The 17378-nt window shown below is 44.8% G+C and overlaps 1 protein-coding gene across 2 annotated transcripts in view; it reads right to left on the bottom strand.

Annotated features, from left to right (window-relative positions):
- The window catches only part of PTPRA (protein tyrosine phosphatase receptor type A), a 131114-nt gene that overhangs the window by 55059 nt on the left and 58677 nt on the right, over window positions 1-17378 (bottom strand). For both annotated transcript variants that reach the window (XM_050895857.1, XM_050895858.1), the window contains exon 3: window positions 16127-16198. In XM_050895857.1, coding sequence (XP_050751814.1) covers window positions 16127-16198 — 72 coding nt within the window. The remainder of the gene's footprint in view (window positions 1-16126; window positions 16199-17378) is intronic.

Consider the following 17378-nt stretch of genomic DNA (forward strand, 5'->3'; position numbering starts at 1 on the left):
CGGTGTTACTATTATTTTTAATATAAATCTTAAACAAGGAGCAAAATTTGATACAACAGTAGTCCCAGAAAAATACTCCTCCTTCTGCCAGGGAAGAGGAAAATGTCCTTTAAAATACTGGGGGAAAATAATATTTACAAATCACTGCTGAGAGGAGGGATGCAAAAGTGGCAAGGGATCGGAGATGATGCAGCATCCAACTTCTGCTGTCCCTCACAACCGGGAGAATTCAGAAGGACTTAAAGTTGTCAGGGGGATAAAATCGCTGTCAAGGAGAACGGACTTTTCCTCCTGAAAAGCCATCTGCTCTTCCAAGGGAAACAACAGATCCATCGGAAACCTGACCTTGCACTTGTGTAAGGGGATGAACGTGCTCTGAGCGCATCCTGCTCACAAGCGTGGCTCCAGGGGAGGTCTCTGCAGGCTTTTGCTTACGAGAGGACACCAGAGATGGACATGCCCACTATCTGTGGTTCAATTTCTTGCACTTGAAACTAGGAAATATGAGCCCTACAGCACAGAACCAAATAAAGACGGACATTACAGTTCACAAGGCCTCAAAAATAAACACGTGTAAACTGTGTTTACATGCACCAATGTCTCAAGAACAAATATAACCATGAAGTCAGCAACTGCAGAGAGCTACTGATACTCTTCAGAGATGTAATGAGTAATCTTTCTTCTGCTGGGGATAAAATACAAGGTTTCCTTGTACAGGTTTTCCACGAGCCCTGCTGGGCTTAGGTTGAATGCCCAAACCCAGCACCCTACCGCTCGACCGCACCGCAGAGCCAAGCTGAAGTCGCTCCTTTATCCAACGCTTTACAGTCCTCATCTTCGCCGCTCTAACTATCTCTGTCCCAAGAACAACCTTCCCATTTAGCACTAAACCAAACTTTAATCCGTCTTCTTCCTAAATGCTGCTCACAGTCCACTCATCTTTTCCCTCCTCCCAGGCCCTACAACCATTTCCTTCATCATAACATTTCTAGCTTGGCTGCAAAGCCACGCTTCCTGGATAAGAAATTATTCTCAGATCTCTCCATTCCTCCTTGGAAATTCATACCAAGTCATATATCCTTGCTTTCTTGCTTTTCTTCCCATCAACAGAAACAGCAACCACATTGGTAGATAAATAAGGCTGGTGGTAGACCACTTGCAACCTTCAAGCCATGATTCAGCCACAACACATCAAGAGCCATTAGCCACATAATTTAGTGTTACAAGCAGGTCAAATCCTAACACGCTTCAAAAGGTTTTCTCAACACCAATGTGCGTGATGACCAAGGTTAGAAGAGAGGGGAAATAAAATGTTCACGGCCAGCTACATTCTGCCCCAATTTCTTACCCATTATCAGAGCTCTGTACCATGGAGCAATTAGGAAACAGCATTTCTTGTAGGTGAAAGCAAAGAAAAAGCTATTCAAATCTCAGTGAAACAGTATTCAGTTATTAAGCTCCGGAGCTGACAACCTGCTGACACAAGACAGTTTTGGGAGATGCCTCAACTGCAGATTCAGGAAAGCTGAAGAGCAATCATTGCTAAGATGGTTACACCCTTCTACATCTAGAAATAGTCAGAGCAGGGGCTAAAAAGTCCTTTTTAATTTAAAATATTTTGGAGTAGCAGAATCACAGCCCAGAAAAACATTAACCCTGTAACAAATGACCAATCCCTAATAGCACCAGACTCCTCACCAGTCCAACTCCCTTCCCCACCTCTCAGCAGAAGGAAATGAAAACCATATGAACTGGACAGGGAAGAGATCGATTAGATCATCTTGTCCTACCCACCATGCAGCAAAAGACTGTTCCCTACAAGAAACTTCCCAAATTACTCCATCCAGTCTCACTTATAAAAGTCCAAAGTGATGGAGTTTCCACCTCTTCTCTTGGGATATTATTTTGCCCCGCAGCCTAAAACATCTCACTGCCGGGAAGCCTTTCCTATCAAGACTTTCCTTTTGAAAATTTCTTCATTTCAATTTGCAGTCCCCCTCTCTTCCCTGCATACGTGCATTTGTGAACTACACTAATTAAACAGATTAATACCGAAAAGGAATTACAATTCAGGAATAAATGAGTTTGTTTTCCTTTTATCCTCTACGAAAAAGCCCAACATGTCAAAGAAAGTCTGAGTCTCTCTGAAATCTTCCATTTTTAAATTGGTCCCACTGCTCATAATTACACCTCCCCTCTATCCATACAACTTTGCTTTTCTTTCCCGCTCTCCTTTTTTGGGGAGGAGGGAAGGAAGGTAGAGAAAAAAATGAGAAAGGGTGGGATAAGGGGAGAGAGGAGAGGGACCCATCCCATCAGACCAGTCTAATAGCTTGCAGCACTCCCCAGGCGTATGAAAATGCAGGTTACGATACCGGCTTTGCCTGATGAATATTCCTAATTCCATTTCAGATGCAGGATCTGGGTTTATTCAACGATTGGCTTTTCTGCAGCGGGCAATAGCTTCCGCTTCACATAAATACCAAAGGAAGAGAAAGGCTGACTTCTGGCTGAACTGCGGGCAGCAGCTTGGAAAAAGAAGGACCAAGGTCTGAAATGCAGCTCCAAAAAAATATTATCTTTTCACAAAAATTGGAACAGCTGCAAGAGACAAATGAACCCCCAAATATCCATCAGGCCGGTGTTTACAGCATATACTGGTAAAGGGCGTCACAAAGGCAAGAGCTTCGACTGAAAACATCCTAAAGGAAACCTCGATTGGAAAACTCAACCCCAATCTGCCAGTGCCTTTCCCCAGCAATTTTCAATATAGAATTTTACACCCAGATCTACCTGTCTGATGGCCTGCTGTTGGTAATAGCTATTCTAATTTATTAAAAAAGATGGTTATTTTTGAGCTTAATCATAATGGAAATTCTCACACTTTAACAAATAATTACCCATTCGATCTAAGAGCCCTCCTGCTACTTCAGGGTCCTGCCTCTGATTTGTCCAACCAACACGAAAGGAAAGTAAATGACAATTAATACTCGATACTTTCTCGGCCTACGCTTTTAAGGTTTCTCTTCATTATCAACTTTAACTTAAATGCAAGTTCTCCATTTCCAGGTATGTCTGGAAAGCATATAAAAAAAGAAGTTACGGGGAAAGATGATGGCAAATGGTTGGAATTGTCCTCTTGGGTTTACCTACACAACTTGACTCGGTTTGATGTGCTAACATTTGGATGTTAACGAGCAATGGCCCCTCTTCTAGAGGTTATGCATTCAGCCCGGCCATATTACAAGTAATTAAAGGCTGTTCCCATCACACGAGTGTTCCTGCTGCCTCCATTACCATTGCAGCTGGTGTCCAGCTCAGCTCAACTTCAAGTTTCAAAGGTCTAGGCTCATGCTCAGGAGTTTTGCTGGCTGGCTCTCTTCGTTCCTTCTTGTTCAAAACATTTAACCATGTGTCCTTTCAGTGCTTCGCCAAATAAAAACGCCTTGCTATACAAGGGTCTGAAAGCCAAAGGGAGCGTTTTTGGTGGGAGGGCTCCTCCAGTTAGGAATCCCCGTCGAGAGGGATGGGAGGGAAGCTCGCACTGCAGAGGGACTATCTGCTTGCATTAGCGGCAAAGTTTATTTCCCACCCTTGTACAGCATGGTCTAGTATTTAAAAATATTCAGCTGACTTCAGCGTGTCCACATCTCCTGTGCCCTTTATTTTTTTCACGGCTTCTCCTGGATGGGAAGTACAGGAACATCCAAATTGCAGCGACTGAGCAAAGAGCCAGGAACTACTGCATTCGCTGGCCTGGGGCCAACTTGGGGTTTTTTGTTTAACATGCAACTTATAGAGAGCTATAAGAATAAATATGTATTCTAAATGCTCTAACACTTACTAGAGGTCTAAAAGAAAGCAGTCTTGGAAATAGGAAATGCATATCCAAAGGGAAAGCCAGAACACAAGCAGGTAGCCTGCCCTTCCTTCGCTGCACGTCTCCCTTTCTTGGCTGCGAGGCGCAGCAAGGAAGTGATTATAAAGCATTTATTTGCAAAATCACAGCCAATAAATCCAATAGCAACAATACCCTCCCTCGCATCGCTTGTTCCTTGGTGGGGGGGAATGAAGGAGAGGCGTAGGTCCAACAAGCAGGCAGGTGCATGGCAGCAGCTCTCCTTTCCAAAGCTTTTCGTGAAGCGTTCAAGCCCATAAGGTGCAATATTCATCCAGGCTGTCCCCTAGCTCTCTGCATGCCGTTTTGAAGCCTTAGAAAATAAAAAGCCCTTGAAAGGCTATGAAGGTTGTGACATGAAAACCTCTGAAAAGGTTAAAAAAAAGGACTGGGCTGTTGAATGAGGAAATGAGTAAGGGAGAGCATTAGAGAAAATAAAATGGTACAGAAAAAGCCATCTAAATTCTCCTTCCCTTTCCTGGATACAAATACCATCACAAGAAAACCATAGGAAGCGAATCTGACTGCTTTGAAAATCACTGAGGTCAAAAGCATGACAGAAGAAAGGAAAAAGGATTAAACAAAGGGATGATATAATCTACACAGCTATAATTCAAACCTTTGAGGTATAAATAGCTACACTACAGGGCTCAAGTCAACCACTAATTTACAGCGCATACAGAAGGGGGGGGGGCAGATACCCATCCCCACAAGCAGATTAATCCTTAATTGCTCATTTTCGCATTTCTGACACCTTTCTTTGAAGTACCAAAGCTGGTACCATCTCACAAAAGGCACTGGCGAGCCTGAAAATTGCAGAGATGGGCCTTGCTGCTGCTTGTTCAGGGCTGCAACCGCCCCTGCACAGTCCCAGATTCTTTTGTGGGTGCTCTGTGCAAAGAAAAAAGGAGATGGCTCTAATCCATAGGGACAAGAGACGATCAAAGCCCGGTATTTGCCAGTTTGACAGAAAGGGAAGCAGGACTCGGATGATGGTTCATGTTTCACAATGTTTTTACAAGACCTTAATTGCAGATAAATACTTACTGGGATATTCAAATACTTCTGAGCACTTAAATCACTTCAGCGGCTTTGTAAATCCCTCTAGAAATACTCGTAAGATGACAGTGTGTACGATGCTGAGATAAGAGGAGCAGGATCATCAAGATCATCAGCTGGTGGAGATGGTGGCTTTCAGAACGGGTCACCCAACCACTCCTCCAGTTTTCTGTCCTTCCCCCTCGATTCATCTTGATCCACATGAGGAAGGCGACGACAATGATGGAAACATAACTTGTATGGGTGTTTCTTCAGTCCCTGCATACATCCCCTCTCCTATTGCATTAATTTTTAGGGGAGAAATTGCTTCACTCTTCACCGCATTGCTAACTTCTGCGCTTTGGTTCCAGAGCACATCCCTGGATGCAGGGGGAATGGCTACGTGTTCGGCGCTTTCCTAGTCATACCGGCTGCGTCCAGACATCCCTTGCACATCCTCACGTGTCTAACGGGTTAATCAACCGCCAGTCCTCTGCCCCTGCTAATGCGGGTCCTCATTGCATCCCAACCTATTTAAATCGAACAAAAATATCCCTGGTCTTTTTTGCTGATGAGATACAGCATCCAATGTGTCGCTGTACAAGATGAAAGTTACTATCCAGTAACACAACAGACTTTGTTTAGCCAACAACCTTCTTCAAACACCGTTTAATCAGTCACTAACCTCTCCATGGTACCCAACCTCTGCTACGCAATACCTGGGCTCGTTGTTTTTGGGGAGCGTCCAGCTTGGTCCCACTATCAGGGGCGACTGCTTTGTGCCCGTGATGGGTTATTTCATTAAGATGTCCCTCTGGAAACCGTACTCTGGGATGAGTGTGCAGCTAGTGGGAAGAAACACCTCTCAACGATGCATGCTTTCCTACCGAAATAGAAATAGCATCTTTGAACACAAACAACTTTCAGCTTACAGCACGGCAGTCCTGGCGCAGGAGATTCGAGCCAACCTCTTCAACCAGCTTTAACTACTGAAGTCATGCAGCGAAGAATTTGTCGAAGAGAGAGTTTTGTTTTCTGTATCACAGCGGCCACGTGCTCCAGTCGGATTAAATGCCATGTAGGCTGGTGAGAAAAAATAGCTTCGTTCCTCCCCAAAAACTGAAGTTGGACAATTCACATCATAACTGGTTCAGTGGCAAAATAAAAGTCACCAACACAAATGCTTAAAAAGTAGCATATTTTATCAAATACAGATGTTAAAGCATCATTGGAAAAAAACCAACCAGACACCTTGTGGTATGAAACCCTCTATATATATGTTAAAAAATTGTATAACAGAAAATTATTCCGTATTTTTGCTCCCAAGAATAAAGACCAGTGCAAATCAACAGCTGAAAGGGTCTGAAAGTCGTCTTGCTTTGAGCCTTGCACTTCCCAGTTACCACCCTCTCCCGTGCCGTGCATGTTCCTGGTACCCTGAAGACAGACACAGCCGGTGACCTTGTTTCTTGTGGCCAGTGACCATGGCTCCCCATCACCCTCAAACACACAATTAGTGTTAATAGTCTGTTTTGAACATTTAAAAGATCTATTCTGCTCTCATCAGAATGAATGATGCTCCCTTGGATGGAAGGGAGCATCTAATTGTTAAAAATCCCAGTTAGTTTAAGATTGAACAGTTTAAAGCGTATTCAGAATGTGAATTAAAGAATCTGATTTCAGAAAATCATAATCACCAACATTTAGGCATAAATCTACCCAAATTCTTCAGTGAGTCCTTTTTAACAGCTCTGACTTTTTAATTAAAAGCAGAATCACGGCAAAGGGGATTTCACGTTGACGTTGGGTTTTGCAGATGTCTATCGAAGCCGGATGGAGCCATCCCCACTGCTCTCACTCCAACGCAGCACTAACACCGCATTTCCATTTTCCAGAAGTCAGTTTGTTTTCCTATCCCGTAGGAAGGCTTTCGCCTTGGTTACTTTTGCTTTCTGTTTAGCTTGCACAGAAGATATTTTGCACTTGGGATGAGCTCAGAGTGAAGAAAGTACTGATGCCTAAGGAAAAGTGCTTGGTTTATTTCCCGATCTGTTAATAAAAATAGGTGTATGGACGAAATAGTTCAATCGGAAAGGCTGAAAGATAGAGCACAGATTTTAAAAGGTACTTTTCCTTTCATAAGGAAAAATCTGGCTTATGGTGAAGAGAAGCAGCAAATAGTTCAGGACAGTTCTTCCCTTCTGTGACTGAGAAAAGTTTATTAAAATTATCATGATTGCTGCATAAGAAAATAAAGTCATTTCATTACAAGCAAGGCTGAAGAAGAGCTTCTCCCCCTGCTAACGCTCAAAATATAGGGCTGCTTTCATTAGGTTATAAAGCAGCGATGCTTGAAGCACAGTATGTGGACCAAAGGTGATCCTGAGCATCCCGGTGACGATCTGCATCACATCACTTTAACAGCATTTTCAGTTAAGCACTTGATAAAGATTAATCATCGTCTTCAGCAAGCTGACAGTCATTCAAAAAGCACAGAAACAGCTACTTTAAAAACAATGAAAACTCTTAAACATCTGCCTGAGGGATCAAAAAACTAGTGTCTAGCAGATATTATCTTTTTTTATTAAAGGGCAAATAAAATTGAACCAGGGAGTAGACGTTCTAAAGCAATTAATGCAGAGGAGAAAGTGGGTTGCCATCCAAAATCTCACTAAAACATCTTCCCAAATGATACATTTCAGGCCCTACTCAAAGCACATAAAAATAAAGAAATAGCTATTAAATAGGTTTCGATCGAGCCTCTGGCTGGTGCTCAGGAAAAGGACTTAACAGATTCGCCTCCAAAGCAAAACAGCGTAACTGGGGAAGGAGCCACCAAGAGAAGGTGGCAGCATCCCCCAGCAAAGCTGATCTTCCATCGAGCAACTGGCTCAAAACCAGTGGTATACGGGGCTTCCCAGTTTGCTTTTGTGCCTGTGGATACCTGTTAGCATCCCCACTGTAATATTTGAGGGTGGCTTCGATGCTGCTGACGGCACCCGAGCCAAGCCAGGCGCAGCGGGAGCTGAGCTGCCTCGCCGCAACCCAACGGGCTTGGGCTGGCAGCTGAAGAGCAGAAAATTCGTTTCCTGCGACTGGTCGTTTGAGGAAACAAACCTTCATTATGCATAACGTGTGTCTGAGCTCTCAGACAGCAGACCTGAGCCTCTGACAGCTCTGGCAGGAGCACGAGCCGCATCGGTGTCGAGGTCTTCTTGCACCCCAGCACCCGTAGGGCGCTGCAGGACCAGGACTCTACCTTTCTTCAACAGCAGTATTTTAAAAAGTGGTGACAAGCCAGGGAGGTGGCCTGACGCGCGTGGGTAGTGCCCCTGCAGCTGAAGGCGGTGATCCTTTGCAACTGGAGTTTCAGAATGGTTTTTTGACTGTAACTGGTGTCTTTAAGAGGACACCTGGTCTAGCAACGGGAGGAGAGCGCGCAAGCAGAATCCCTGTCCTCTCCGAGTGGCTCAAGCTGCACGTTCATTTGAACATGCAGACTCGGAAGAAAACATCCAGCCAACACCACCACTCCTGTCGCAGCCCTCCACGAGGACCCCCAGGTGCAGGAGCCATTCCCGGGATTCCTGACTTGCACATCCCGATTTGAGGAAGCATTGAAGGGCAGAGCTCCAGCCCTTCCAGATAATTTGCTTTTTGCTCAGATTTAACTCTTTCCTTCCAGATCCTTCAAGCTCACACTGTTCTGGGTCATGATGTCCCACCATCTGCCTTACCATGTCTATAACTTAGAGTTCATCTTTGGGGTGAAGGAAGTGAGATGCTGGGCATCCCTGCAAGTGCCGGCTCAACACCCATCACTTCTTCCTCCTGCGCATCTCTGAACACATCTCTCCGAGTCTTCCTGCACGGATTAAAATGCACCAACACAACGTGCATCCTGACCACCTTCTCTCCTGAACAACCCAACCCTGCTTCAACAGTTACTTGAGTCATCTTTCTGCTGCCTAATCTCTAGGGTCATTTCCCTCTCCTCCTGCAGAGCTCTCACGTCCCCTTGACTTTTCTCTGCAAGGAGGAACGCTGCACACAGTAACACGCAATAACCAAACCCAAATGGACTGCAGCTGCAGAGACCTTCCTGCTCAGTCACAGCTGTACCTCAGAAGCTCAGATGTCAGTTTAGATGCCATAATATCCACTCGTTTCGGGGGGACAGCAGCATTTACTCCTCAAAACTAGTTTGTCTCAAATACAAAGCTTTTTGCAAAAACTAAGGCACTGGTTTCCTTAGCGGCATGGTCTTGTTCACACAATCTTGTTGACTTCTCCAACCCCCTGTACAAGACTGGAAGCAGTCCACATTAATGTTTGGGTTTTTTTCTTTTTAAATTTTTCTTTAAGGACCATGTCTAGTTGAATTTATAACCTACAAACTTCCTCTAGAACTACAGCAGTTTGAACTTTTGCTTCCTCAAAGCTCAGCCCAAGGTAAGACCTTGGTTGCCAAGAACATCTGCTGAGCGAGGTGCAGTCAAGCCAGCACGCTCTACCAGCAAGGCACCTTGCAGTGGGGAAAGGGAAGAGCCATGCAGAAGTAAAATGCAGCTTCACTGTAGTATAAACTCTATCTATATTTGAAGTATTTTACTTTAAAGAGCTTTTTCCCTCCCTCCAGCTCTTCAAAGAGCTCCTCGACCTTGCTGAATTGCTCATCAAGGCACATGCACCACGTCAAACGGAAGCAGAACCTGGCCAAGCTGCAATGTTTGCTCACGCACAGCCCCCATCCCCACAAATGCTCTCTGCAGCAGCAAAACCGTATGGATTACAGTATTCGCTTCCCCAAATATCGTACGCTTCACCCGGTACACCACCCTCCTCCTGCACTACACCACAGCCACCTCATACACTGGGCAGAAGCACCTGGGTAACAGAGAGGACAGCCGAGAAAGGGAATACATCTTGCAAAACACATCAACCTTGATGGGTATCTATAAAATGCATTCAAAAAGCAAGTTTGGGAATTAAATTCCTTGTCACTGAGCAACAGTCAACCAAAAGCTAGTTTCCCTCTAAAACTGTCCTCCTCCTTGGTCCCCAGATAACCCTTCCGTGTTCCCCAAGAAATAATTTACCTCCTTCCCCAGCGAGCACATCCCTCGGCTCCGTGGGTACCAACTGTCCTCTCTCTCACTCAAAGTGTTATTATATTTGGATGAAGCTCAGAGCAACTGGCTGAGCTTGTAAGACCGATAACGCATTTTGTCTCAGAACTGGAGGATTTACGCATCAAAAGCTTGTCTGCTTCTCCCCAACTGCAGCAGTTTACCTGCTACCAGATATTACTTCCCATAAAACGCACCGACCTTAGACCATCACGGGTAAAGCATCACAGCACTTGTAAATACTCCGCTCTCCCAGAGAATAATTAGTTATTCCAGCCTGCCTTATCCCCCCATGTACATCCACATACAAAAAAACCCAAAAAACAAATATCTGCTTGCCCTCAGAATGACTCTGTGTGAAAAGGGAACAGGTCCCTGACCAAGCACCAGCAGTTCCTCACCGCAAGTAGATCACACACGTGTATAACATAAGTATGACAAATCCGTCTAACCACCAACTGGAACTGCGAGAGGTCCACGCATCGCTTGCCAAATTCCCGTAGCATATGTAATTTTTTTTTTCTTTCTTTTTAATCACTGCATAAGCCACAGAAGATTTAGAGAGCAATATTAAAGGAAAAGCCACTGGTCAAGGGAGAGAGGAAAATACTGCTGATGGTGCCAGCCTGAGGACAGGGGATTTCCATGCTTTGCTCTTGGAAAGATCTGATAGGATTGATATATTTGTTTTAGCTTTCAGCAGGGAACTTCAAGGATTTGGACTACAAAACACTTAAATAACATCATGAGAATTGAGTTCTGCAAAAGGAGATATGAGAAGTTAATGGTGTTAGTAACCACCGACTTGTCTAATCCCATCGCTGACGTGCATCTGGCTGACCAAATGTATTCCTGAAACCTGGATGTGGTTTACAGCACACGGCAGTGTCTTGAGGCATGAAACCTATTGGGTGCAATTCCATAATTTCATGGCTTTTGGTTTATATCAGCTGGCACCAGATGTTCTCCTCTGGCCCCTCCAGCTTCAGTGTCCTCTATATTTGGTACCATGAAAAAATTGTCACTAAAGCAGTTGCACTCGTGTCTTTACCAACAAATCCAAAGCACGTCTGATTAAATTTCCTCTCCTTGTCTTACTTAACCAGGCTTTTCTGCCATCAGGTCTACCCAAGGTTTTGAATACCTCTGCACAGCCTCTGATGGAAGCCTCCTGTGCTACAGGGAGGCCACTGCCACCCGAAGTTCGGGTTGCAGAAGACCTTTCATCTGTTCTTCTCTGTTTGCTTTCCACCATCAGATAGCAGGGATCTTCTCTGTTAACACACTCTCCCGAAACGGTGAGGATGGGGGGCTGAAAAGCTAACATCAGTATGAAGGACGCCCTGAAAAAACAGGAACGGGCATCACCGACTGAAAACAAAGGTGACCCCGCACCACTCCTTCCTTCAGAGGAACCTTCAGATGACGAAGGAGCCCGAACGTCGTCCCTTCCGCGTCTTCACTTCCTCTACTTGTCATCTCCTCTTATTGTTCTGACCAGGAGTAGGCAAACTCTCCAGCGGCAAGGAACTCGCCTTCACATCTGTTACGCAATATTGATCAACCAGAGCAACGCAGGTTTGGCTGGAGCTAGTAAGCATTACTTGCTCAGAAAAAAATCCATTTTGAGCTGTAAAAATAGTCATTTAAATTGCCTAATACGTTACCTGCGTGATTTGAAGGATCTATTTTATTGAAGGAGCTGTGGATCAAGTCAACCCTTTCATGGGAATAAATATAATCAAAGCAGAGATGAGTTTGAAGCCATCAACATGAAAAAAATTGTTCCTATAGATTCAGGTCCACCAGTATTAGCAGTAACTGTGTTTAGCTGTAATTAGCACTGCTTGATCTCAGTGGAGACATGATGTTGAGGACGTCCTTAAACTTAGCAAGCAAACACCACTAAAAATCTGAACCCAGGTTGCAGACTGCAGCTGCAACCCTCCTGAAAGCTAAAGCTGTGGTTGCTACACCCTGCAGAACAAGGGCTGGCAACGTATTTTTGAGGCAACCACCAATTTGGTGCAGTTTCCCGTCTGACTCAGGTGACAGGTACATCAGTTGCTGGTATCAGCTTTTCAGGACTGAATTTCAATAAAAATCACACGGCTCAGAAGGACGCAAGAGCAGTCGATGTCTGTGCATTGATAGTTACGCCGAATTAACATAAAAATGAGGTCTTCCTAAACACCTGCAAGAGGAAACCTGCTTGCAGAACAAGCTACTGAAAAAAAAATAAATTACTATTCAGGGAGGTAGTTGTCAGAAATAAGAGAGAGGGTGGATGTGTTTGTTTATACACATCAGCTCCAGGTACGGGTTGCAGGTCCCGACACGCTGCTCAGTGTGGTTTCTGTAAGCAGTTGTCTCTTTCACGTCCCCAGCCCACTATCAGCTTCAAGAGCCGAACACTGGAGGTGCGTGCTTAGTACTGACGGTTTGTGAAACACTTCATACAAATCCCAGGGCATTTTTAGCACGCAGCAGGCCAGGTTAGCTCACATCGGTGACGTCAAATTCCATGTAGAAGTTTGAAGCTTCATTGGAAAGAGGTGGGGAGAAGTGCCTATGGGCTTTAGGAGCACCACTAATTTGTGATTTCTGGTCTCAGGGCAATCCCTGCATTTCCAAAAACCCTTCCAAGGGTCAGGCTGCGCATCAACAACTGCCAAAATCTGACAGCAATCTTTGAAGGTTTGAGAAGGACTACAGCTGTTGGTGGCTTCGACCAAAACTACAGGAGCAAATCTTCCAAGTGGGGGGAAAACACACCTCCTCTTTGCTTCTCCTGCAGTTTGCTCACAACTGCACGTACTCAGTGAGAAGATCAAGCTACGGCACCAATGCACGTCTTTGAAGAGCAATCCTTAAGAGAGAGGGTGCAGGGTCCGACCGCTGCAGTAGCCGGTGCCTCCACGCCGGAGGGTACAGCTGGAGGGGATGAAGCTGCGCAGCAGCAGCAGCACTCTGACGACAAATTAAATTTCAAGTTAACACGGGAACGCATACCAGAGGAACGAGCCAACCACAATTACCGACTCTTATCTCGCAGGAAAGATCTTTCAGTTATTGTGGGTAGCGCTGAAAACATCAGCTCGGCGATCGGCACTGCTGGAACCGGTGAAAAGAAAACCACACGTGTCAAGCTCTTCTGCAAATCCACAGGGCGTGTCGCCTTGGCTCCCACCTCCCAAAAGATACTGGCAACGCAGCTGGAAAAGGCACAGGGAAGGATACGGATGGTCCGAAGGTAGCGAATGGCTTTGGATGGACTTCGTTGAAATAAGATAAGTGGTTTTAGTACTCACCCGCTCAACAAAACACGGCACTCGGCTCAGCACTGCCCCTGTATCGATATGATTGTCACTTCCACGCCTGGATGGTTTTCTGCCCTTTTGAGTAGCTCGCTGTACGCCTGTACTTACTTCCGACCATACGTACAACCGTAACACGCTCAAAAAACCCACTGGTGCCAGGACACACACACAGCCCGAACGGTATCTGCATCAGCCGGCAAGTATTAATCAGCATATCTGGCACTGTTTTGCAGACTCAAATACAGACGGCTCAACACAACGCCGTGTCGCCATCCCATTATACACCTTGCTCCTACTGCTTTCAACACACGCTGGTTCTCTTCCCAACCCAGGACCATTCACGCGAATGGTGGGACCGCTAACCACCTGTCTCACCGCTCATGCCTACACCTGATGCTCTGCGTCATGGGGATTTATTTCAGTAAATGAAGAAATCCTCCTCCTTGTTTTCCCCTATCAAAGCCAATTTTTGAGAAAATAAGTACATTACACAAAGTATTTTAGATTAACACCCCAACATGTTTACCTTAACCTTTTCTACTGTCTACAAAAAGAAAATAATTACAAGCAAATTATTTAATACGTTCAGGTTTCGTCAAATCTTATGGGAGGATGACAGGTTTAGCATCCATGTAGAATTGTGAGTAAAATAAAAAGCTTGCCTTTCTACATGAAGCCTGGTTTTAAGTCACCCAAACTTCAAGTGATTCTTTCATCGCTCTTCCTATTCCTATGAGACATCGTAATTTTAAATATTGGATAATTTGAGTCTGCAGCTTGAAGGTTTCTTCAAAACGTCAGCTTCTTGCTTTTTGTAGACAGACTGATGACACTGTAGCTAATTTGCTTAATTACCGATTTACAGAAAGATCTCTCTACGAGAACATGAAACCCTTCAGATGAAATGCTTTAAGTGCAGAATCAAGAGACCATTGATAATGATTGTTTACTCCCATCTTCTACCTAGTCTTGGGCCACACTATTTCTATCAGCAGCTCCTGTGATTGATGGCATTATACTTCCCAAATACAAAACTGAACTCTGCAAGAGGCCAAGCATAATTGTCCCAAGTTTTTCCTAACAGGAGGATGTTGCTTTTTAAAAAATCGCGCTGGGATGAGAAGGAAAGAAGTCAGCACATAAAATAAACACATACATCCAGATGCCGTCGCACAGCCCAGAAGGAGTTTTCCCCTTGATTTCAGCAGCTTTGTTTCTATTACTCCATCTTTCCTTCCCTCAAGCACTTGGCTTTTGCTGACCGCTGCATCCAGGCACACAAATCCTTCTTCTAATGGGTGCTCTGGTACCGTGGAGCACAAGGAGAAGGTTTGCACAGATGTTCATTTTGTAAGAAACAATAATTCATGCAAATCCCTGCTCCAAGCAAATTCCACGGTAGTGCATCTTATCGCAAGCCAACCAAAAAGTACAAATACATTTGAGAACCGAAAACCTGTATTAAAAGAATTTGCTCTTGTTACAGCTTGAATTTCCTCCTCTCCCTCCAACAACTCAGCCAGTAAACTATCCGACACTAAACACCAACCAAACCACTAATTCCACCCGTGCTAATAAGCAGTGTAAACCCCAACTGCAACATAAAGCAAAGCCTGTGTTAAAGTATGACAGATATAACACACTCCACGTTCACCCGTGATACTTTCTTACACGTTTACAGTCCGAATAAATGCAAGAACAAAATCCTATCCGTGACGTTGGTCTCATCAAACGTCTCACCGGGCTCCAAAGCAGAGCATCTGATTTTGCTGTATTCTGGGTATTTGCAGATTGCAGAGGTTTGACACTTTGGTGGGAACTCGGAGGCAGCTCTACCACGTTTTCAAGCTTGTAAATTGAAATGTTATGAGTGTGTAGAGCAAAGCCTAGAAATGCATAGGGTCTTCTTGCCTGAGTAAAGTCAAGATGACTTTACGAGGTTTTTTGACTGCAAGGGGAAAGGTTGACTCACATTTAGGAGTCTATATGGTGACGACGGTGAAGACCCTCTTTCCTACCGCAACAGGAGGCAGAGACCAGCAGCGACCATTGCACCACCCTGATGATGCTTCTCAGCACAACAGCCATGGCAGAAATGACCCAGCAAGACAAGAATCCAGATATTAAAGTATCATAAAAACTACTTCTAAATACATTTAACTCCGCACACATTTATATTTTCTTTTCCAAGTTTGTCCAATAGTTTTAGTGCTTTTAACATCAGGGATTTTCCTCCATTTCATTAATCAAGAATTGAGTACTCTCTTGCCACATTCGGAGATAGACCAGCTTTCCACAGAAGCTCAAGATGATGAAAATAAACTAATCAAATAAATTTTTAGGGTTTTTTTTTTGAGATGGCAAGTTAGAACCTGAATTCCAACTCAACCACTACGTTTCAGCAGAACAAAAAAATCCCTGTGCTGAGTGCTCTCAAATAAGAGTCATGCCCCTTCCAACTCGGCACCAACAGAGGCCTTATTATTCTTTGGGGGAGGAAGTCAGATTTTTTCCACTTAGTTATGTTCCCAGGTAGTTCTTAAATAAGATTTCCCTTCCCTCTGTGTTTAAAGGGACACTTTAACACAAGTTAATGCCTTGGCCGTGTGCTGCTCCATACTGCCACCGTTGTGTACTGAACCCTAAAATAGAGCGATGACCGGCCAGCCACTGGCCAGCGTGATTTTATTTCAAGGAGAGGACACATGCCAAGATGCCAAATTAACAACGCTTCTTCCTACCTTAATTATCGTAAGTAAATCGTCCACTTGCATGTCATTAGGAGCCCATAAAGGTTCTTCCAGTGGTGCCCCCTGCAAACAAACCAAAAAAAAAAAAAGCTTTTAAAACCAAAGAGTTAAAATTCAGCAACGTCTTTGGAAAACAGTATTTTTACTGCTGCCAGCAAGGCGATTCCGCTTCATTTTACCTATATGCAAAATGCAGCTTTTCATTATTGCTCAAGCTAGAGACACACTTGAAAAATTGAAAAGAACTTTTCAATACAGAAGGCAAAATCGTGGGAGTTTCCAGGGTTAAAAGCGCTTTTGGGCAGAGGCAGCAGCAGGTGATTACAGGTCAGCAGCAGCAGCTACAAATGAGAGGGAGACTCTCATGTTCACAGCTTCACTTGATACGTGCACTGCTGTTTGGGGTAAAGTCAAGTAAAGTTTAGGAGGGTCCACAGCTAGAAGAAGTAGATAATTTTTATCCTAGTGAAGGCACCATATTCACCTCGGGCTCCTACGAGTGTGTATTTACCCAGATGCACGCGGTTGGGGCATTTGAAAAAGCGGTTCCGTGTATGTTCATTTATTCCCACCCCAAGGGAAGGGGCCAGAAAGCCACACGGTGGTCACTGGGTCTTCTGATGGCCACGTACCAGCGAGGCAGCCACCAGCAAATTTCCCCAAGCCCAAACATCTCTGGATACAGACTTTGGCTGTGGGATCAAGCACTATCCTAAAGGGAAGGGGCTGAAGCTTGCCCCTGTGGTTCAGGTGACATGCAGTGATATTTGTGATGTTTTCACGCGTCTGCACAAACCAGCCTCCCTCCCCACCAGCTCTCGGACTTGGGTTCCTCACTCCGTCGCAAAGCTGCACCGCAGAGGCTCGTGGTTTACTCGCGAAGTCAAGACTGTTCTTGGTTGATCCCTACTTTTACAGGACAAGCCAAGTTGTTCCCACTCTCTCCATCTCTGTTCTCCCTCCCAAAATTTTTACCGACATCAGCTTTGAGGCAGCAGCGGGCTCCTTGCAGGAGTTTGCAGAACCAACCGCTCCTTTCACTAATCCCATCTTCTGGGCTAATGCTGTAAAGTATGAAATTAGAGACCTGAGGCTCTTCTAGATTTAGAGTTGAATATTTAACCAAATTAATATTTTTCTCCTATCGACTTCTTTTCTCCGCAGCCTTGGGCAGGATGCGACCCAGCCATCTGCTCTGTCAGTGCCAAGTAGCTGCGGAGCTCAGACATAATCCCTGGGTGAT

The sequence above is a fragment of the Gymnogyps californianus genome, chromosome 4 (assembly GCF_018139145.2).
Source record: "Gymnogyps californianus isolate 813 chromosome 4, ASM1813914v2, whole genome shotgun sequence".
NCBI lineage: Eukaryota > Metazoa > Chordata > Aves > Accipitriformes > Cathartidae > Gymnogyps > Gymnogyps californianus.